The sequence below is a fragment of the Podarcis filfolensis genome, assembly GCF_964270895.1.
Source record: "Podarcis filfolensis genome assembly, chromosome: 6".
Classification (NCBI taxonomy): domain Eukaryota; kingdom Metazoa; phylum Chordata; class Lepidosauria; order Squamata; family Lacertidae; genus Podarcis; species Podarcis filfolensis.
Window position 1 is genome coordinate 52,211,766 of NC_139609.1, and position 23,215 is coordinate 52,234,980.

Sequence of the window (23,215 nt, forward strand, 5' to 3'; positions counted from 1 at the left end):
CACACTTTTCTCTTTATCCAGAGAAGCAAGAGGCATTATCCAAGTTCAAGGATACCCTCCCACCAGGCAAAAAGACTCAAGGATGGTTCAAATCATGGCGACTAGGGGTTTGGCTGGGAGCTAGGGGAGACCTGGGCCCGAGGTTCCCCATTCCTGCATAATAGAAAGCAGGACTTAAGGGCCAAGGAGAGACAGGGAGAGCTACTGCGCAGAATCACAGCAGTGGTGGGATGGCAGAGGAGAAGCAGCACAGGTGAGCGGAGAAGGGATGCGGGCAATCACCATCCAGGAGCATGTGAAGAGCTGGGTTAATGCCCCCTGGCACCCCTGAGCAGATTGCAAAGGGTGTTTGCATGGCTTCACAAACCCTTTAAGCATTTGGCTCCCACCCTGCCTTCACCATCTCATGGAGCACCCATTTCTCTTTGAACCACCACACTGCCAGAAAACATCCCCATTTCATTAAGGGCATTGAAACGGCTCCCAGCCATTCCACCTGCAACCGCATTTACAAGCCGCATGTTGGCTGCATTTCTATCAGTTTCCCTCGTGTTCAGTTTTTCCTCTCTCCTCCTTCACATCCCACCCAGCCCCTTAAAAAAAAAAGAAAATTAAGCAGGAAAAGAACAGGAGGAGTCTTGAGGTATTTTAGAGGGTTTTTTTTTCCTTTAAAAAAATACTATAAAGTTATAAAAAAAGCAAAGAGGCTTTGAGTCGGACCCGGGGCAGAGTTCTCAGGCTGTTGGCTCCTTCTGCAGAATGCAGGCACTTGCTGTTAATGCGCTTTTGACTGCAAAAGAGAAGAGAGAAGAGAGGGTGTCAGTGCAGAGGGTGACAGTTTATGTAGCACCATTCACAGCAAAGTGTCTATTACAGCCAGGGCTGCAACCAGCACCTATCTGAAATTACAAAGAGCAGCAGCCATGCTTCTAACTTCGTTAGAGGGGTATTTGACATGGCTACCTTTTATTAATTGGGGGAAAGAGCTTTGTATGGGATTGCACGGCACCATGCGAGCTACGTTGCCCCTCTCCACTGTCAAAGACAGGGCGCCACCGAGCACCAGTTTCTGGGAATCACAAGTGGGGAGAATACTGCTGTGCTCAAGTCCCGTTTGTGGGCTTCCCACAGGCGTCTGGCTGGTCACTGTGAGAACAGGATGCTGGACTAGATGAGCCTTTGGCCTGATGCAGCGGGTGCAGGGTTAGATGTGCCAAGGTTCTAATAAAGGAACTTGGAAATTACAATTCCCCAGATAATGCAAATGGAGCCTATCATCCCATGTGATAACCAGGGTTCTGCAAGAATGAATCAAAGCAGGAGTCCCATTTTAAGATGCATCACAATGGCATGTGAGTGATCTCTCAGCAGCTCCTCCCCACGTGGCTGCATAAAGTCAAGTGAGCGATGCTTGAGGGAACAAGGCAGGCCAGAGGCTGCTACAACCTCCTGCTAGGCAAATTTGACAAATTCATGGAGGGTGAGCCTTCAACAGCAGGGATAGGGACTGTGTGGCCCTCCAGATATTGGTGGACTCCAGATCCCATCATCCCCAACCACTGGGGCCGATGGGGAGTTGTTGTCCAACAACATCAGGAAGGCCACACGTTCTTCATCCATAGTCTATCAACAGTTCTCAGTCCACTGGAAACTTCGCCTTCAGGGGAAATTTATTGCTAGCTACTAGATACCAGGGACAACAACGTTGGTCATGCCTGCTAGGAATCAGAGCTCTGTGCTAACTCTAGGATTGAAGGTCTTACGCCTCTGAATTCCGCTCCTTGTTAAACAAGCGCAGGAGAAGGCTGGTGCACTCACATCCTGCTTGTGGGCTTCTCAGAGGCATCTGGTTGGTTACTATGAGAACAGAGCGCTGGACCAGATCGGCCTTTAGTCTGAACCAGCAGGGCTCCTGTGTTCTCGTGCTTTGCTTTGTACTCCCTCCATCACTACAGTTTCATTTTTGGGAATTCGTGGAAACTGTCCCTCTGAGCAAAACCCAAATAGCCCCAATATAATTATCGTATCTCCTTCCTAAACATTTCTACCCTTTATCTTAAAAGTGCTCCTAGCTGGGGTTTGCCATCTTTCCCTCCGCTCCCCACCCCCGCCCAGGAGATCTGTGTCCTTTAACTGCAGCTTAGCAAGAATTTATTCCGCAGGTAAAGCTAAATCAGTGCATCTACATGCTAGGAAGCTGCTTAAGACTAAAGAAGTGGAGGAAAAGTGTCACTCTTAGCTAATATATTATTTCTCTTCTCTACCCTCTGTTCAAGCAGTTAAAAGGTCTTCTATGCAGCTTGAATGCTTCTAGTATTTCAAATTAGCTGAATAAAAGCATCAACTCACTTACTGTGCATTTATTTATTTTTTACATAGGATACCAGTGGCCTCACTCCTAAGGCTTTGATAAAAATCAGAACTGGTCCACCAATGAAATAATGCTAAATCAATCATTTGCCTTTTAAGTGATTGCAAATGTATTTAAATTTAATTATGTTTCCATGAAGCAATATTAGATGCATGCATTAATAAATGAATGAAGTATGATATAACTGCTGAGACAGGTTTGTTACTCAGTGGTATAGAAATTTATTAAGTGCCATATAATCTAATAAACCAAAGCTTAAGCTCAGTGATAGGAAAGCCTGCCTTTAATGGTTTATTTTTCACCCCCTGTTCCACCACCACACCTGAATCAAAGCAACCACAAACATATACATATACAACATCCCTGCGTACTTAGATCTCAGACCCACAGATGGAAATTGGCCCTCACTGATCAATCCATTGAAGGTTTAATTGACTGAGGCACTGCTCTCTCACACCAGGATACAGCTGTAGAAATTGTAAGAACACAAGAGCAGCTTTGCTAGATCAGACAGCTATCTAACCTAGCTGCCCTGTTTCCTACAATGGCCACGTAGATCCCTATGGGAAATCCATAAGCGGAACAGGGGAACAGTATAGCCACTTTGCAATCCTGTTCCCCAGCAAATGGGCTTCCGAGGAAGGAGGAACTACAAAGTCATACTGAGTAGAAGCCACTGGAAACCTTATCTCCATGCATTTGAACAAAACTTGCTTCTAGCCATCAAAGTTGGCTGGCATCAAATATTGAGGCAGCTAATTATCCTGTTTATGATAAACTGTACTTTCTTTTGTCTATGATGACCCTTCCACCCCAAATGTGGTCACACCATAGATCTTTATAAAGGCTTTACAATACTGGCAGTTGTATCTATGATCTCTTTCCTAAGGAGCTCTAGGAAATACCTTGACTTTTCCACACAGCGGCTGCACACTGGGCCAACAGAACTATCTGCCACAGACCCCATAAGGAGGAAGTTAGCCAACAAGCTACAAAAGGGAGCATGACACAACAAAATGTCACTGCTGAACGTTCCTTACCCAACACCATTTTAAACACACTCTCTTGAACACTACCCAAAACTTATCATATGGACTACAACAGAGTTGGTGCATGTGTTGCTATAAATTTATTAGCTTCTGGGGACCATTATATGCCATGTCATGGAGTTATGAAGCAGTCCACCTTGCGGCAGTAAACACAAGTGTGCAGACTTTGTGTCAAAACTCTAGCAAGGGAGAAAAGGCAGCCGACGCAATCCTTTGGAGGCAGATGATCCAGTGTGGGGTGGTGGTTAGAGTGTTGGACTGGGGCCTCAGAGACCAGGGTTCAAATCCCCCACTTGGTCATGAAACTCACTGACTTTGGGTCAGTCACTGTCTCTCAGCCTAACCTACCTCAGAGAGTTGTTGTGGGGATGAAATGAGGAGGGGGAGAACTATGTTGAGCTCCTTGGTGGAAAAGCTGAGAGATAAAGGAAGGAGAAGGAGAAGGAGAAGGAGAAGGAGAAGGAGAAGGAGAAGGAGAAGGAGAAGGAGGAGGAGGAGGAGGAGGAGGAGGAGAAGGAGAAGGAGAAGGAGAAGGAGAAGGAGAAGGAGAAGGAGAAGGAGAATGTGCAAAGAACGTACCTTCATTGTGTTCTGCTTCTCCTCAAATCCCAAGGAGACAACTGGCTTCTTCTTTCGGACAGAGCCACCCAAGTCAGAGGAGGAAGAGGAAGGCAAGGGGGAGGGGGAGTGCCTGGCCTTCATCGGCCTACAGTAGGTGGCTGTATTCTTGCGTCGCTTGGCCTCCTCATCCGAGATGCAGTTGGCTTGCAGTGCCTTTGGCCCATTCAGCGAGGAGGCCCGGTTCTCCAGCTGCGACGCTTTGACTGGGACGTGGCCGGGAGCCCTGCAGTCCAGATGGCTGACCCTCTTAATCCTGGCTCCGGCCGAGATGGTTCCATTCAGGGAAAGAGTCGAGGAGGAGGAGATCATGGATGGCTTGGCCTTGGCAGGCGGGTGGGAGACCTGGCAGCCAGCTGCCTTGCTCTTGCCCAGATCGAGGAAACAGGTCTGTTTGTACGGAGGGCTAGCGGGGGCCCCAGGAGACTGCTTGCGTTTCCGGGCCAAGGCCTCTGGCTCCATGCTGCCAGCCGCCGCCTCCTTGGCTTTGGAGGACTTGCTGGCCTTGGTCAAAGGCAACTTGCTGAAGGACGGCGAAGGGGTGTTGGCCGGGAGTGGGGAGGTGATGGACTGGCTCCCGCCCATGCAGTCCGACTGGCTGCAGGCGGCTGCAGCGTGGGGCGACCCCACTGCATAGTTCATGCTGTGGTGGCTGCGGCTGTCCCTGGAGGCCACGGTGGCTGAAGCCGCGCAAGACACCGAGGTCCTGCCCGGGAGGCTGTGGGGGAGGCTGCACACCAGGGAGGAGCTGCAGTTCTGAGAAGTGCTGGATGTGGAGAAGCCCAGAAGAACAGGGGGTGGTGTGGACAGAATTGGATGGTCAGCAGCGGGAGGGATCCTTCTGGTTGGGCCAATAAAAAGGCGGGGGGGGGGGGGGAGAGAGAGAGAGAGTTAAGAAGACCTGACTTTGGAAAAACCCCTCCAACCCTCAGCTCTTGTTCCTTTTGCCCTCCATGCTGGATCGTAAAACCAGAATCCTCATGGGCTCCCTTGTTTTTTCAGGTTCCAGATATGACGTCGCACCCTGCCGCTCTCAAATCCAAAGCCTCCCTCTTTGGCTTGGGTTGCTATCCCGTTCTAAACCCCTTACATCAACACCTGCAAACACACGCACCCAGGCGCACGCAGACAGCCACCACCCGCCCTCCCCTTTCCCCTTCGCCAGAACCTGGGTGTTTGTTTTCCCTTTGTTCAGATGAGTGCAGCCATCCATAAAGGATGCGGCGGCGGCAAACCCTACAGCCCAGCGCCACCTGCTGGAGACGAGGGGGGCCAAAAGCCCCGACAAAAAACCACGACTACGAGGTCAGCCGGAGGAACGCAATGCTTCTCTCGGCAACCGTGTGCAGAGTGATTGATGGCAAAGCTGTGGACTGGGAACATAATTGCCTGCGCTGCTCTTTTTTACACGGGTGCTTAATAGGTGCTTAAAAGCACATCCACATTTTACGTCCATTTGCAGGGGGAGGGATGTCAAACGTGGATTTCAGCTGCAAGCATAGGCTCGCTTATTTTGGAGGAAGTCACAGTGAGCACAGAGGGGCTTCCTTCTTAGTAAAGCAACATAGGATCTGGCTGCGGGGGGTGGGGGTGGGGGGCTTTCTACATTCCCATCTCCCTGCCACCAACCACACAAGAAGCATGCTGTTGTTTCTCATTTGAACTCCTTGGAGAAAAAGGAGGGAGATACGAATGCAGTCATTAAGCTATTGCCAAGGGTCCAGATGTCCCTTCTCTAGGCACCACTTCTGCCGGAAGAGATAAGGAATGGGAAAAATGCAGGAAATGCAAACACCCAATCTGTCACTTCCACTGCTCCAGCAAGTCCCATGTGGAATGCAGCTGGGAGACGGATGAACATTTGCCACGGGTGACAAACCTCAGGCAAGTCGTCCTCCACTACCAGGACAAACAAACCCTGAGCGTGGGTGGTAGTGAATGGTTCACAAAAGCCTCTGAAGAGACCAAGTGCTCTTTTGCTGTAGCTCTAAAGCCCGAAAGAAGGGGCCATTGAAGCTCAGTGGCAGACACCATGGTCTGCACGGTCCCAGGTCCAATCCTTGCCATCTAGGAAACAGCCCTGCCTGAAACCCCAAAGGACTAAGGCAGCCAATCAGTGCAAAGTGCTATACCAGGCGAGATCAGCCCAGGATTCTATGTAAGGCAGGTCCCTATGTTGCTGCATCTCTAAATAACGCCCATGTAAGCAGGATGCAGGAATGGGCTGGACCCTTATCTCCCTCACCCCTACACCCATGGGGCCACCCATCTGTCAGTTACCTGACACCTCGGTAATGGCAGGTGACCCATTTTCACCTGCGTGGTTTGAAACTAAAACGAGACAGGCATAAGCACACTGCGCGAGCTGCTTTGAAGCCCCGACAGTTGGCTGGTTGTTGTGGCTTCAAAGCCCTGTGTGTGGCTTTTTGCAAGCCCTGATGATTGTCAGGGTTTGCGAACAACAGCGCACGGGGCTTGGCAGGCGGCACGGATCAGAAGTGCCAGCAACCCCCTTTTAACCCTTGGAATACAATCCATTTTTTAATGTTGATTTACAAAGTTGCTGTTCTTAGCTCTTTATGCACTGGCTACTTCGTTGTTTTAGTATGAACCAGCCTGATAATCTGATGCAAAGGCAGGTTATAAAAGGAAGGAGATCTCAATTTCTGAATCAACTAGGTCAGCTGATTCCATAACAGGGGGATTAGATTTCTGAACACAAGGATGGGAACTTCTAGGTGGTGTTGGACTCAGAAACTCCTATCAGATCCAGACAGTGTGGCCTATGGTCAGGAGGTAATGGGAGTTTGAATCCAACAGCATCTGGAGTGCCTATCAGAACAGAAAAAAGGATAAACACATGGGACAGACATGCAAAGGTTGGGGGGGGGGAACCACACTCCAACAAAATACCACATCTCATTGAAACACTATGTTTTGTAGCCTCCATTTTAAATATATTTAGACCTCACTGCTACCCTGCTATGGCCTGGTAAACAGCAGCAATGTCAGTGTCGGGAAGATAGCAGGAGACGATCGGGAGTTGATACCACAAACAATCATACAGTGGTACCTCTGGTTGAGAACGGGATCCGTTCCAGAGGCCCGTTCACAACATGAAAATAGCGCAACTTGAAGCGCCGTATCTGCGCGGGTGCACAGTGCGATTTGGCGCTTGTGCACGTGCACAAAGCTCAATTTAGCGCTTGTGCACATGCGCAAGTGGCGAAGCCCAGAAGTAACCCTTTCCGGTACTTCCAGGTTGCCGCGGGACATAACCTGAAAGAATGTAACACGAAGCAAACTTGTTTCTCTGAAATTTGGTTTGTTTTCCAGTCGCTTGTGCCTCAGAGGACTTTCTAGCGTCCTGAGGTGGGGTGGTGAAACAAACCATGGTTCAAAAGGGTTCACAGTAACACCAAGCCATAGCTAAAACAAACAAAGGTTCATAAGCCAATAACAAACCATGGCTTCAGACGTGTTGGCAGTAAACAAGCTGCTGGGCAGAGTTCGGATGATCAAACAAACCATGGTTTAATAAACCCAATTTTAATCAGCCATAGCTTAGTGTTAAGCACAAACAAGGGCAACACATATGCCCATCTTCAGCCACAATTCATCACAGGATTTTCTCTACTTCCCCCTAGGATTACTTACTTCCACATGTGTGAGCTGAGATGTCTCTCCAGCATGGAACTGAGTGCAGAGCAGAACCGATCCAGCCGTCGACTGAAGACGTAACATCCAGGGCTCACCAACCTGCTTCCGAAAGTGCAGAACTGTTGTGGGGAGATGGAAGCAGGGATAAAAGGCATTAAGAATATTAAATCACGCAAACGGCACGTTCTGAAACCTTTTGCAAATGGGGATGGGATGCTAACACCAAGAGAGTTGTTTCTTCTGCCCACCTCATCTCCTGAGCAAAGGAAGGCAAAACATCGCCACACACACCCCTTCACACCTGGTCTCATTAATATCAACAGAACAAGGGAAACTAACCTAATCCTGGACTGAACCCATAGGTAAGTAGCAGAGGATTTGTTTAGCATGTGTAAGGTCACAGAGTTTAGACCTTGGTGTATCCAGTTAAAGGGATCTCAAAACTCAGGAATACATCTTCTTGGAGCCTTTGAGAACTGCTACTAAATGTCATTGGGTCAGATGGACCAGTGGTCTCACATGGTATAAAAGCAGCTTCATTTGTCCAAGCATCCGACATTCCCCTACCCTTGGCATTCTTCTTGCAAGATTTGGGGCAAGCATTTTTCTCCAAAGGTGTAAAGGACCCATTTCACAGAGCCACACCAGTTTTAGCCTGGTACTTACCGCCTGGGGGCGTGGTGACCGCGTTGCATAATGGCAGTCCACCTTGCGGGAATCATCCACAGCGTCATCCTCACTCTCCTCGCTCGAAACCCGGCCGGTGCTCTTGGGTGCTGGAAAAGGGTAGAGCCCATGGTCGACTTCGCTAGAGGTGGTAGGCAGGTCATCGGGCTCACTCTCTGAGGAAACCCTAGACCTAAAAGCAACACAGGAAGTTAAAGCCCTCTTCAAGGGGAGAGTTTCCTGAATCTGTGGCAGAGATATTACTGGCTTCCTTACTAGGACTAGCAGCCATATGTCCCTTGCTGCTAAGGAATTCTAAGAAACTTCAAAATTAGTGCAGTTTTGAAAGATTCAGTCTGCCATTTTGATTCAAAATGGCACCCTGCTGCATCCAAACAAACAAAAACCATCTCCTTGATCACAGGAACTACTGTACGAAAACTGGTTATATCTTAAGAAGTATCCAAATGCATGGCTAACAAACCACTTCCAAAACATATAGTAGATACTGAATATCTGTGGATAGAGTCTGCTTTTGCAGTGGTACAGAAGGTGGTACAGTGCCACCTTTTCCGAGGTCCTGTCCACATCTGTGATTGAGCCAAAAAATCTCCCAGGCAACTTTAATTAGAAAACTACACAATCAACTTCCTTCCCGTGCTTAACCTGGGACGCTATCTGCCCTTGTTTTACCTGGAAAGTGCACAGTGGGAGTAGGGTTGCTTTATTCGGCAAAGAGAGGCGTTGGGCAGGACCAGCGATGGCTGTGAGAGTAACGAGGAGTCCTGCGAGAGTCGTTCAGAAGGCGCTTCCTTCCTCACTGGGCTCTTGTCTTTGGGGGACTCGCCTTTCCTGGCGTTGGCCTTCAGCTCAGCCACTAAGACGTCAAAATCCTTGGCGCGGCCCTGCACCTCACGGCGCTGGTGGACAGAATGGATCTGGGGCACAGAGAATGGTTAGAGGCATCAGCTGACAAGCGACAAGCACATCCACCACTGCAGGACTTCAAGACACTCGCTTATGGGGGGCTTTTTTCAGCCGGAACTTGCCGGAACTCAGTTCCAGCATGTCTCAGGTGGGCACCTTTGCCATGAGAAGAGAACAAGGCTGGTGTTCATGGCGAGTTCTGGCACCTCTTTTTCTAGAATAATAGCACTGGACCAGAGCATGACAAAAGCAACAAGCTCAGAGAAGAAGTCCATTTCCAAGCCTATTTTATGAGAAGGCAAGCTCTGACAGGGGATGGGAGAGACTGTCACATGGTGGGTGGCTTTCGAATAAGAAATATCCCACGTGGTCACTAAGGTGATACAATGGGGAAACTGGTGCTCTCAACCACTGAACATTTCAATAAATCCAAGCGGCTGGCTCTTAGACAAGTGCTGGATGAACCACTGGGCAGAAAACAAGAGCTCATACAGTTATTAAATTGGATTTTAAACAGGCCCACCTGGAATAAATCTGACTTATGGGTAGAAAGCAGCTGATCATCAAAAAGGTTAACATTATTTACAGTGGCTGCAGCAAAAGCACACTATGAAATTACCCAGTGTTGTCATGGGGATGACTTGACACACTGTGTTTAGCTTGCTTATGTTTTGCTGTCCTGGCTACAACTTCTGCTATGCCTGGATTTTACTAGTAACGCTTCATTATAGCACGTATCTCAAACTGCCCACCCAATATCCCCTCTGCCTGAATCAAGTGTCCTGAATGTTCGGAACAGAGAAACCCCAGTTCCGATTCTTCACACGGGGTAGCTGGCTGCGAGAATACAAAGCTGTCTATATAGAGCCTTAAGACTACCTCAAACAAGTTAACTTGAAGCTACAAAGTTTTCCACCTATATATGATACCTGGCTGCCTTCCAGAGAGAGATGAGAGGCACAATTCCCCCGGGGAAATTCTCTTGAGCACGCTTTATTGCAATGTGCAGGAGCTGAGCAAGACCATCCTCAGTCTCTGGCACAGCTCCCATTTATTTAAGAGTTTTCCAGCAGGTTATGCCCTAGGTGACTCTTCCCCAACCAGGAATCCTCCAGTTGTTGTTGGACTCCAACTCCCATTAGCCTCAGACAACACAGCCAATGGTCAGGGATGAAGGGAGCTGTAGTCCAGCAACAGCTAAAGGGCCATAGATTCCCTGTTTATAGCAAAGTATTTTCCTCTTGAACTTTTCTACAGAGCAGGTGTTGGGACACTGCTGAACTACAGTTCCCATCAGCCCTAGAAAGCATGGCCAATGGCCAGGGATGATGGGAATTGTAGTTCAGAAATATCTGGCAATCCAAAGGTTCCCCACACCTGCCAGTGAGAGTCAGGAGCTTCCACTTGATAGGGTGACCACTTCTTTTTTTCTTTTAGAACCTAGTCTTGCTCCTATGCCTGACGGCAGCCAGAGGCAAAGCCACAAAGCAGGCATCTGTGTTGGCAGACTGATGTTGATGGCGCAGCAACAGGTAAGCCGTATCACAGCACACACTAGCCTTCTTGCAAATGCAGAACTCCTTCATTGGCAACTTGCTTCCAGTAACTCACAACAGTCTTAAGAGGAGGGTAGGCAGCCAATAGGGCTCAGGAACCTGAATAAAGCTGGCAGACCAAGGGCAGCCAACTTTGTGCCCTCCAGATGTTCTTGAACTGCAACTCCCATCAGCTCCAGCCAGCATGGCCAATGGCCCAGTATGGTGGGAGCCACAGCCCAACAACATGATGAACATCAACACCCAGAACTGAAGCTATGCTTGCAGCAGGGGACAGGCTATGCAGAAAGGCCTCTCTACCTTGGAAAACCACAGGCAGTGGCAGAGCAAGCCGATCGGGCGCCTGGGGTGGCGCACGTGCCCTGCGCCAAGGGGCAGGGCCAGCCACCCACGGGGCGAGGCGAGCTGGGGCAGGAAGCTCCATGGGGCCTCCGAGGAGTCTGCCTGTCTCCTCCCACTACAGCTGAGGGAGAGGCAGCGGGCCGACCGTTTGGGGTAGCGAGGAGCCTGCAGGCCCCGCGGTGAGTGCCGCCCGGCATTTTGTCACCCCTCTGAGTGGTGACACCCGGGGTGAACCGCCCCCCCCGCACCCCCCTTCCTCCACCCGACTACGGGCACTCCAGCAAGGTGTGTTGACCAGGGAGGGGAAGACTACGAAACACACACACAGGCTATGCTTGCAGCTTTCCACCATTGAACAGGTGAAGCATTTCTGAGCATAGAAAACTTTTTGCCTTCCAAATTTCCAGATTTGGCAAATGGAAAGGCTCCTTTGTCAGGCAAAGGAACAGGCCCAATTTGGGGGGGGGGAGTAGCAAAGGCTGGTCAAAACTCTTTCTTATGCTGAACTACTCTTTTGCCCCCATTTCACGCCAATTTCATCACATGAAGCATCATACCTTGCAGGTCAGTAACCGAGTGCAAACCTTCTTGGTTTCGGGGTTCACCACCCCACACTGCCTGTTTAGGTCACATTCTTTCCCTGTGGGAGCAAAACACAGAATTAAGATGCAGACGGGCAAACAGAAGGCAAGGCACTCATCCTGCCCCACTCCACCTATGTTTCCTGAGGCCTGGTTTTTTGCCTTCCCCCTTCCAGTGCCTCAGCTCCCCTCTCATCCTTCAAGGAAGCCCTTATTCAAAAACTCCATTTTTCAAGGAACTCTTGACACCTGCTGTCAGAATAGCACAACAGGTTATTTGTCCAACAGTATTTCTTTTCCTGCTGCTTTTTAATTTTATTTTATGGGCATCCTGTGAGGAGTTGTGTCTTTAGCAATCACTACTTCGATGTGGGTGGCTCTCTTCTTATTCTGCATTTATTGTCCTGAGAAGACAAATACTTTGGGGTCGTAAGGGAAAAAAAAAAGATGGCAGGAAACTCCCCTTCTTGTCTTCCTTGGTCAACTGAGCCCCAAGTCGCAGATTATGCACAGTGTTCCCCTTCTTCCCAGTCACCTGGAGGCCAAGTGCACAAACCCGTTCAAGAGAGGGATCTGACATACTGGCTATGCATACCCAGCTTCAATTTGAAATGGGTTGCTTCCCCTTTAAAAAAAGGGTGCTACTGGGTACATACACCTGGCCAGAAACTATCAAGCTGGCAGCTTGGCTTTCTGCTAACCCTTTCCCCCGCTCTATGCACCCAACGAAGTAGCCCACCCAACAAGGGAGATCAATCAAAAGCATGCTCCAGATAAAAGAATCCAGAGATATGAGTGTGGTGCACTTCAGAGTCCAATGCAAATGTTCTATCCTAGTCCTCTGGGGAGTAAACCACCCTTTCTCCCAGCGGAAGCTTGGAAGAACCTGGATTTTGGGGTGTGGCATGCCCAGGCAGTATTCCCTTTGATGCCCACTCTTCCAGAATTTGGGAAATTTGGAGATAATGTTGCGTGCAGAAATGCCACCAAACCATTTGGTGATATGAGAAGCCAGGACTGCAGCGCTGTGAAATGGAATACAAGAAGGGAACACACACACCCCAATGCCTTGGCTAGGTGCTGTGTTGCCTCCAGCTACAGGATACTACGGTACTCACGTGGCATCTTCTTCAGGGATTTCACAGCACCAGTCTCTTTCTCTCCCAAGGCAGGAGCATTCTCCATTTTCCTGCTCAAGCCGTCAGAGGGTATGATGGAGTTGCCACTGGCCTTGGCTGACATTAGGGGTTCTTTCGGTGATGCCACTAAGGAGGGCTTGCCCAGCATCTCTTTTGAGCTGGCAGAAGACTGTCTAGGGGTGGCAGAGTCAGAAAGCTTTGGGGGGGCCTTGATCCCATCGCTGTCTGACTTTGGAAGGCTGGAGATCTTCTCTAGGTTCACAACAGGCACAAACAAACTGGAAGAGAGCAAAGCAGAGCCACAAGTCAGAAACATTGTAAGAATTCGTCATCTCCCACTTCAGTTGACTGAGGTGACACTCTTACGTCTTCATTGTATTAGGTTCTAGCTTCACTACTAACAGTGTCTGGAAGAACATTAGAAGAAGCTGGGCTGATGCTCCAAACATGAAAACTGGAGCCTTAAGATGCCAGCCAAACAGAGTGAATAAAAGGAGAGGCAAAGACAAGAAAAGAGCAGGTGCAGTTTCCACATTGGTACCACATGAATCTTGGAAGGCACCAACGGCCAAATCTCACAGGACTTCCCAGTGTCCTGCAACAACAATGTGTCTGGCCATCAGCAATAGACCAAGATGAAGAAAGCAAACTCTGAAGTGCCTTCAGATCATCTTCCATTAACATCGGCAAGGATGCCCCAGTAGTGGGCACTGAAGGGGGCTCCTTTAAACTTTAGTGCAGCCTTTAAACCAGGATTACTCTACTGTGGTGGCCACCTGACCTCATGAGTCTCTAGAAATAGACTACAGTTCCCTCAGTAGCAAGACCCAACCCTATAATAAACTATTTAAGTTTTCTTAATTCTGCCTTGCTTTCCACAACAAACCTAGAGTCACTAAAAGTGACTAAAACCATCAAGGGGACATCAAATCAGGGGAAACAGATTATATCCCTTCTCTTGCTTTTCAGATTCTTTTTTGTTAAATTTGTTATTTATTGTTGCAATTTTTAGTGAAGTTGTAACTGTCTCGGAGAAGGCATTTTAATAAAAACAAATAAATAAAATAACCAGATGCAACTTATCAAAATCCATAAAACACTCCCCAAATATAACCTCAGTAATAGGATTCATTCAGACCCATCTATGTGTCTGCACGCGCATGCGCGCGCACACACACACACATTAAAAACTGCTTCTAGCTTCACAGGTCTAGAGGTTAATTTAGCCCTTATCTTTTTATACAAGGAACAAAAAGTAAAACTTTAGCATCCCTAGATAATAAAACTTTAGTATCCCTAGAGCTGCATGTAGATTTCCCCGTACTATCTTACAAAATGGAGAATTACACCAGGTTGCACCTGCCATTCTGAAGGGCGCAATTTCTCCAATCCCTCTCCCCCAGCCACCCCAGTAAGCACAGCACTGGGATGCTTCCCCCAAAAGCATTGGAGTGAGATTCTATACAGCCCAAGAAGAATTGGTTGGGCTGTGCTCTGTATCCTAAAGCTCAGAAAGGTCCCCTGCCAACAAACCCAACCCCTCCTTACCAGAGGTTGTCCTTTGACATCTTGTCTGTCCTCTCAGGCGTGTGCTGGGCTTGACTGAAGGAGCCCTGGGACCTCTCCCGCCAGGACTTGGTGGATCCGTGACCTCCACTGGCAAGGGACCGCCCATTGACCGCATGGCACTTTTGTAAATTTGAAGAGGTCTGCACCCGGCCATAGAGCTTGCTGGGAGGTCCATGTCGTCTCTCTAGGTGGGAATTAAGATGCTGTTACTGAAAATATTGCAATCAACTAGCCAATGCGGGAATCCGGATGGCAGCCATCATACTGCAAATGGCAAGTACTGGCCTGGAGTACAGAATGGGAAGCAAAAGCACCCAATTTATGGATTTTATTCTAATACGAAATTTGGAGGTTTACTATGCAAATAGTGCTCAGTGCCAAATTTGTGATCCCCTTAAGGTTTCATGGGCAATGCTCCAGAAGCCCCATACTGTTATTAGAAAACTGTATCCACACCTCTGTCTCTCCTTTCTGTTGGGAACTTGCTGAACCAAAGTTAGTGGCTACATCCAGAACTTCACATTTAGAGCTTCCTAGCTCCAATTTACCAAGTCATGCATTTTGGAACTAATCCTTTCTGCACCACAGAACTGTGAGAGGCGGGCTCCTTCCAAGACCTGCTCCAAAGAGTGGGTAGCAGACAGCCAAGCAGCTACTCTCTCATACAGCCATTTCCCACTTAGGGAGGCCCATAACCTGATCATAGTCAATCACCAGGAAGTAGGCACAGGGTCAAAAAGGGGGCAATCAGGACCAGCTGGAAATCTGCCTAATCTTAGCTGTCACCACCATCTATGTGTTGCTATTCTGTTCCTCGAGGCCTGATTCATAAAGCCCAAGGGAAGTTGTGGGGGGAAATAAAATAAACACAGTTCATTTATATCCTGCTTCTTCTCCCATGATGGAATTCCAAGATGGTGTGGATAGGGTTCCCTCATCCAGGTGTTCACCAGGCCTAGACCTGCTTGGCTTCAGCAGAGCTGCGGCATCCTGCACCTTCAAGCCATGTCCTGGGACACAAATACCAGCCTACCCCACCCTCTTTGCAGGTTCCTTGGCAGGAGGTCAGACTGTACATTGCCCGCCCCCCCAATCCATAGGGTGAGTTGCTAAAGCAGTCCATCTCCAGCTCCTCCACTCTCCCTGCTTCTTGCTCAACAACCCCTTTCAAAGGCAGGCGGATGGCCTTGGACAATCCCAGCGAGATTACTGCTCCCCCCCACCCCAGGGCACCAGGCCAAAGGAAAAAGTCTGGATACGGACAAATCATTCACAGATGGTGGCGAGAGGAGGTTGCCTAATGTTAGATTTCCTTCGTTGTGCTTTCAGAACTTGGGAGGAGAAGCAGCTAGAAAATGGCTGGGCCTAAGTCACTAGTGTAAAGGCTGAAGGGAGAGAAGTCTGTTGGGAGGATGGGATGGAGGAGAGAAGGAACAAACGGTCTGTTTAGAGCAGAAATGACCCATCTGCAGGGCAATGGTTTTCAGGAAGAGATCTCTTTGCCAGATCCTGTACCTGTTACCCTTTATGGCAGCCTTCTCCAAGTCGGTGCCCTCTGGACAGGTCCTTTCTATGCCCACTCCCCTGCTGATGGGAGTGCTATGCTAAAACATCCAGGGGGCACCGAGTTGGGGAAGGCTGAGTCAACCAGAGGTTCAATTTGAGACCTTCTCCCCAAAGCATAAGCTTAGCCACTCAGTTATGGCCTGTCTCCTTTCGAGATGGGACATCACAGGAACATAGGAAATCGCCTCAGACCGAGTCAAACCAAAGGCCCATCTAGCTGTGAATGGTCAACACTCTCACAGCCCTACCTGGAGATGCTAGGGAGTGACCCTGCTCAGCAGGCAAGGCAGATGCTCCACCCATGAGCTAGGGCTCTTCCCCGTGGCTCAAGTGTCTCTCCATTCTGATGTTACCTGATGTGTGTACGACCCTTTCCTAACTGCCTCCCCACATTCTTTCCCCAAACACCAAGGGCAAAGTTGTGACATCGGAAGCGACCCTAGCATGACCAGAATTCTGCCTTTCCGTCTCTCGGGCTGCTTGCTGCCCTCGCAGCGGCTTCCTCGCTGGTTGAAAAGAAATTCAAGGGAAGACAACCTTCCTCTTCCCCCACCCCACCCCCCATTTTCAGGAGGAAAACAGAAAAGGGCCTTTCAAGCCCAGGCACCACCCACTGGGCCGGTGCCTGAGGCGGCAGCAAGCAGCCCTAATTCACAGCTCTCCATCCAGAGGCCACAGAAATTCAATTGGCAGTTTTTGGCTGCTTCGCTTACCGCAGTGCTTCTGAAAGGCTTGAGGTTTGACCACTTGGCCACAGTGGTTACACACCACCAGGTAGAACTCATCGTGAGCTGGGCAGTGACCAAAGATAGACATGTCTGAAAGGACAAGAGAGGCGAGTGATGAGAGAGAACCCTGGAAGAAGCCCCGCGAAACTTTGTCTGTTCTTCAGGCTCAGAAATACTTCAAATAATAGCGGTAACAACACCCCACCATTAATTCTGACAAAAGATGGAACAAGAAGAAAAGTCCGCCAGGTAGCTTAGAAAGGAAGAGAGCTGAGAGGCACATGTTTGCGCCCCTGCCACAACTGTCTGGTGGGGTGGCACGAAGCATGCCTCACACTTCCATCCTCAGTTTTCGCAGCTGCAAACTGGGAATAAGTACCAGGCTGCTTGTCATGCAGGACTGAAAGATCAAGGAGACACTGACTGCAAAGCAGGTCATCCATTCATAATGCCAGAAGGAGCTTTTATACAGACTTAGACCATTGTTCCATCAAACAAAGCCCTCTTTGGCTGCCTCCCCAAGATTCTTCAAGCACAGATACAAGGAGTTTCATACTGGGCTCTTATAAGAGCAGAGCATGTGGTATATTACTGAGCCAATGCAGCACCTAGATGTGAATTGGGGGAACCGCTTGACTGGCAGCCCAGTGCTCCAATGGCACCGAGCTGCACAAGCAAAGATATACACAATTATTTTACATGTGACTTATGTCAAGACTTATCTGCGCAAATGGCTGTCTAGTTCAGAGAACAGCCACTGGGCAAGGCAGCCTCCCCCATCCAGCCTGCTAGTTTAGGCACAGCCCACTTCTTCCAGGCCTGAGACGTGGGCTCACGTTTTAGCAAACACACACAAAAAGGCAGCAGAACAATCGCTTATCCTTGGGTGATGGGGCCGTCACACGCTCCAACTTTGTCAGGAGGCAGCCCCACCTCCTAGCACAGCTGGGGTGGCAGAAAAAAGGGAAAACAAAGAGACACAGACAGGCTGGGAAGCAATGAAAAAAGACCGAGGGCAGCAGGGCAGGGGAGGGGAGCTGTCGGGAGAGACGGGGAGGGGCAAGGCTCAAACTAACTATGGGCTGAGAGTGAGCGCAGAAAAGAGCAGGATGAAAGCCCAGCAGAAGCTCATCTGGAAACTCTGGCTTGGGAGCTCAGTGGAGAGGACAGGTGGCAGCTCACATTTCCAAGGGCTCTGCCGAAAAAGCCCAGGGAGGGAGTTAGTGTGACCGATTTGATTTAGGAAAAATACAGGCCACCATGCAGGGGTCCCACAAAAGACCTGATATCCTTGGGGAAGCCGACCCTTCTTACCTTCTGCTGCAAGCAGGAACTTCCATTTGAGTCTCCACCCTGCCCCCACCACCCAAGACTTGTCTGAGAAACACACACACACAGAGGAGACTTTCTGATCTCTTGGTTGAGGGTAGACAGATGGTGGCTCAGGGTCTTTCCCCCCTAACAATCATTGAGAGAGAGAGAGTGGAATGGGGAGAGTCAGCACATCTTCACCCGTCCTACTATATTGGAGTCACACCAGGAATCCTTTCTTTGCGATGAGCTGGTGAACATGTTTTGCTGGTGGCCAGAGCACGGCAGATATTCCAGCTCAGGAAAGAATTTGGCCGGTGCAGAAACATGGTGTGGTTCTTCTCTGCCACTCGGCTCATTTGCATGAGTCCATCAGCAGCTATTGCTCTGCACCAACTCTGGCTGCTTTTTGTGACACACTGTGGTCTAACTCATATGGGCTGATCAGGAGGGAGGCTGTAGGCAGGAAGGGGTGGAAAGCCAAGGGCCTTTTGTTGTGGACGTCTCTTAACATCATGTTGCTAGAAACCATGGAGGCAAAGGGTTCTCAAAGCAAAGAAGCACGTATGTGGAAGTTCAGCAGCTTTCTGTTATCCTGAAACGCTTGCTAAATCCCTATAACTAAATGTTGGGTATGGGGCAGGGCTGCAGAGGATCACGACAGGACTCAAGGCAAAGTCCATGGACTCATTCATGGGTCATGGAAGATGCAATGTATTCAAGTCTAAGCTTGGAAGAGTATGAATTTCCTGATGAACTACGAGAGACTTCATCCATCATATTCCAAGACCCAGGCAAGGTTTTGAGCTCTAGTAAGGTATAGCCAGACTAGCTCTTGGGGCCAGAATGCCAGCCCTTGGTGGCATGTGCAAATGCAGCTATCAAAAGGGATAGTTGTCTTCTGCTTTTGTTGGGATGCTTTCATCTAAGGGTCACTTGCTGTGTGAGAATGCAATGACTGCTACTCCAGACAGACAGACACACACACACACACACACACACACACACAGAACTCCCAGCTGCCCTTGCACTTCTCTCTTCTGCAAAGCATTCACCAGACACAGGGCAGAGGTCTCTACAACTCAAGTCAGACTCAAAGAAGTCTGTTCTTACCTTCTTTAATGAGGGTCATTGCATCCAGCTTCTTGCTCCCATTCCTACCGTTTTCTTCCACATCAGACCCTAATAGATACATAGAAAAAGAAATCCCATCAGCAACACTAATAACCCTTTGCAGATCCATCATCCAACAAAGCTATTGAGAACCCATGACATCTAGACACATTAAGATGAATCATTCTCTCCCCCCCTTACCACATGATTCGAAGTAACGCTTACATAGAAGCAAATCAACCTGAATGCAATGAGACTTACTAGGAAGCAAGCGTGCTTAGGACTGCAGGCCTTAATAGGCTTGAAAAGAGCTCAGGAAAAGCATCTATTCCAGTCCCAGCTTCCTCAAACTTGTCATGTAGTGTTATGTAGGTCACATTGTGACCCAGAACAGAGAAGATCCATCTGCAAGCCTCAGCAGACAGGACACTAGGACCAGTAAATCTGTACATCAGGATTTCCCCTCTTCGAAACCCCATAAGAATAAACATAGCATGCATGGTCCTGACCCCTTTGAATTTTTTTACTATAGATGTATACAGGCTTTGAGGAGGTATATGCAGGGGTATTCTATTTTATCCTCACAACAGCTCTGTGAAAAAAGGTTAGGCCAAGCATGCAACGTGCCCAAGGTCACTCAATGGGTTTCATAGCGGAGCAGATTAAGAACAATCATTTCCATTTGCCCTAACACTCCAGGTCTTAAAAGTTGCCAGGAGAACAAGGATCCCTAAGAATCAGTTCAGCTAACATGGCAGATGTTCCAGGGCTTCTGCAAACATACAGTAGTGGACTTGCTGAGTCTCCGACTCCACTGCCTGCTGCTTCAGCAGAACTGCTCTGCCAATCCGTATCAATCAAGAGGTGTTTGGAAGACAATGACAAGCACACAGCACCATCCCCTGACTCCTTTCCAAAATACAATGTGCAGGGTAGAAACGTGGCTCTCTCAACTCCACTTGAGATTAGCTGCTTTACAAACTCTTGTTTTCCCATTTCAAAGGGTGGCATTCAGATATCCACGGCCCACCAGATTTCTGTACATGCCCAGGTGTATATGCACGCAGAAAGGGGGCACACTTGCATGACAGGGGATGAGAGACAGCTCTCTCTATTCCATATACCTTTCACATGAGCTTTTCTGCTCTGCTAGTTGGGAACACAAAACTTCAAAGAAAGAAGCCCTAAGATGGACTTTGAAACAGAATCACCAAATTCTGAGTTAAAGAGATACCCCTGGTTTTCAGTTCCGGAAGCCAAATCCTTGCCAATGCCAAATTATATTATAGTTTTGATCACAACACCAGAGCTATTTCCCTGGAAACATGTTAATGTTGACAAGCTTTTCATTATAGCAGAACCATTTTCTTATTATGCTGTGTTTGTGTGTGTAAGCAAATGCCTAGAATGATGTGGTTTGTAACCTAATCCCAACATGCATATAAGAAATCAAACACATGGGATTCAGAACTAATGTCGTCCCCCCCCCATTCAGCTTTCACCAACCTGGTACCCTCCAGATTTTTGGACTACAACTCCCTGTGTAGTCTGGGGCTGATGGGAGTTGTAGGCCAAAAATCTGGAGGGCATCAGGTTGGCAAAGGCTGCCGTAACTCCTTCTGTCTGCGCATCGACCTGAACCTCACAGACATTCATGAAATGCTTGCAAACTCCTTGCGATGCAGATCAAATGCTACCAATTGTGGGGAGGGATCTGGCACAAGGGCTGATTTGTCTCCAAATTAACAGTGTGAAAGCAAGTAGCAGAGCTGGTCCCCAAAGTCCTGACTCCTGTGCTTTAACCATGACATGATACTCCACTTGCATTTAATAGATTTCACACCACATGGTGCCCTCACAAAGACAAGATGTACCTGTTACAATGCATCAACTCTTTCAGCATCAAAATACAAAACGGAAATCCAAAATAGCTTTGCGTTTTTTTTTATTTAAAAAATTGCATTGACACCAAGAACATTAATCTCCCTCTCTCTTTAAAAAAAAACAGAAAAACCCCTAACTGAATTAAAACGCACATACAATTAATCCCATACCACAACCTGTCAAGAGACAGGGTGGGGGCAAAAGGTGGAAACTAAGCAAGCTCCCCCCTCCCCCATCTACGAAATCCTTACCATTCCATATCTATTAGCAATAAATAAATAAAAACAATCCATTCAGACAGCAACAGGAAGCTGTCTGCAAAGGACAATTTACAACCTGCTTCTTAAATCCCTGAAAACACAGGAGTCATTATGTAAACTCTGTTGGAGCTGGAAGTAGATGAGGAAACATTCGAAGCACTAACTATATCAAGTGCAAAGGGAAGATAATGGAGGGGGATGGGAGAAGCTCAACAATATAAAAAGCATCACCAGGGACAGCTCCGTTGAGTCTCACCGCCCCTTCTAGAGTCTGCCATCAGGCTGCACTTGAGAAAGTCAAACATTCTAGGGAGGTGCTCCCGAGCGGTTTCTAGGATTCCAAGGACAAAAATCACAAGGGGCCAATCCATCCATCCACCATTTTCATACAGATATACCACCACCCCCTTAGTAAAGGAGGGCAACAGAGCAAGGGACAAGACGGGGGGGGGGGGGGGAGCATAGGGATGCTGAATCAGGATGTCAGGGAGGAGGATGTGCAGCTTTTCAAGAGAAAAGGGGAAATCCTAGCGAGTGGTAAACTGAGTGGCCAGGTCAACAGTGCAAAACAAAAAAGAGCTTCATGTAAAAGACAGAAGAGAAGATATAAGGAAGGCAAAGCAGATGGATGGGCGGGGACCAGTTTCAAAGGCCTAGGCACAGATCCTAATGGAAATGGAACAACTTCAACAAGAGGAAATCCAGAAATGCAGCACAGCTGGGGGAGAACAGCAAACGGTGGGTTGCTGAAAGCACTTTGAAAGGAATCAGTTGAGGAAAACTGTAACGGGATTTAAAGATCAACCGATGGGGGAAATGTGGTTAAAAAGGGGGGAGGAAGAGAAAAAGAAAAGTGGTCAGGGGTCACCCAGAAGATGATCAAGACCCATCAGGGATATCATACTATCCAGGGAGTCACAGAAGATCAAGAACGCTTGCTGCCCACAAGTGTTCCAGTGGCACCTCAAAAGTGCGTATTATTTGGGGAAAACAGAAAAAGTGAATATGTGGAGCTCAGGAAGAAAGAATGCCCGGGTGAAATGGAAGCAGCCGACATGAGGGCTCGAGGTGCACGAGAGTCAAGGCGCAAATGTTAGGAAACCTGGTGAGATCACTATGTAATAAATAAATTATAAACAGACAAGTCACGCAAGCCTTTACATAGGATGTTTCGGAGACAATCGTGGGCTCGATGACAGAAGAGATCAAAAGTCCGGGGAATCTTGCGAATGTGGCTTTAAAAAACACACACACAAAAAAAGCCATGCTCGTGTAATAAGGGATCAAAGTAGGAACGAGAAGCACATAAGGAGCTGGGAAACGCGTGGGACAAAGATCACAGCATGCCCCTAGTGAAATCAGGCTGGGGGAGAGGGGATCCCGTTAGGGGGATCGAGAGATCCTAGGAAACCCGGTCGAAGCGGCAGGAAAAGGAAGACAGGCTCCATCGGGCGCGAAGCGAGGCGGCGCTAGGACCCGGCGCCTCCTTTGTTTGGGGCGGGCGGGGTGAGGGAGGGGGCGCGGGAGGAGGAGGGGAGGCGAGGGAGGGAGGAAGCTCGACGGCGGCGGCGGCAGCAGAAACGGCGACGGAGGGTCCCCTGCTCCCCGCCGCCTGCCGCCGCCTCCGGGCCCGCGGGCAGGGCGGGCGCGCTCACCTGTCTCGGCAGCGGGCGGCCCGGCCCTCTCCACCCAGGCGCTCCAGCTCTGCCCCGCGAAGTCATCGAGATTCGGCAGCCGCCGATCCACAGCAGCCATTGCTGCTGCTGCTACCACCGCCGCGCGTCCACGCACCGCCATCACCGCACGGGAACGCGCAGCCCTCCCCGCTGGCCGCGGCCCAGTGCGCAGGCGCCCCGCACTCCGCGCACCACGGGA

General features: G+C 49.1%; 1 protein-coding gene across 4 annotated transcripts; it reads right to left on the reverse strand.

Moving 5' to 3' along the window:
* Nucleotides 1-644: 644 nt before the first annotated feature.
* On the reverse strand, nucleotides 645-23,192 carry ATXN7L2 (ataxin 7 like 2). Of its 4 annotated transcripts, none has more exons than XM_083617802.1 (11): nucleotides 22,996-23,192; nucleotides 19,197-19,265; nucleotides 16,758-16,862; nucleotides 14,458-14,662; nucleotides 12,889-13,187; nucleotides 11,747-11,829; nucleotides 9,058-9,302; nucleotides 8,365-8,557; nucleotides 7,696-7,817; nucleotides 4,000-4,879; nucleotides 645-790 (listed from the first exon to the last, which is right to left on the reverse strand). In XM_083617802.1, the coding sequence occupies exons 1-11, from the start codon at nucleotides 23,135-23,137 to the stop codon at nucleotides 776-778; spliced, it is 2,358 nt and encodes a 785-aa protein (XP_083473928.1). In that variant the 5' UTR covers nucleotides 23,138-23,192; the 3' UTR covers nucleotides 645-775. The 4 variants fall into 4 exon arrangements, with proteins under 4 accessions (XP_083473928.1, XP_083473925.1, XP_083473926.1 ...); XM_083617799.1 differs by having other exon boundaries at nucleotides 4,000-4,876; nucleotides 22,996-23,186; XM_083617800.1 differs by lacking the exon at nucleotides 22,996-23,192 and adding an exon at nucleotides 22,646-22,777.
* Nucleotides 23,193-23,215: the final 23 nt, after the last annotated feature.

Bases quoted from the DNA above. Each gene is read 5' to 3' on its own strand.
- ATXN7L2 (XM_083617802.1), bottom strand. From the start codon at position 23,137: ATGGCGGTGCGTGGACGCGCGGCGGTGGTAGCAGCAGCAGCAATGGCT. The intron at 16,863-19,196 runs GTAAGAACAGAC...TTGTCCTTTCAG, and splicing joins AATGACCCTCATTAAAGAAG to ACATGTCTATCTTTGGTCAC. The intron at 9,303-11,746 runs GTATGATGCTTC...TCTGTGCCCCAG, and splicing joins CTCGGTTACTGACCTGCAAG to ATCCATTCTGTCCACCAGCG.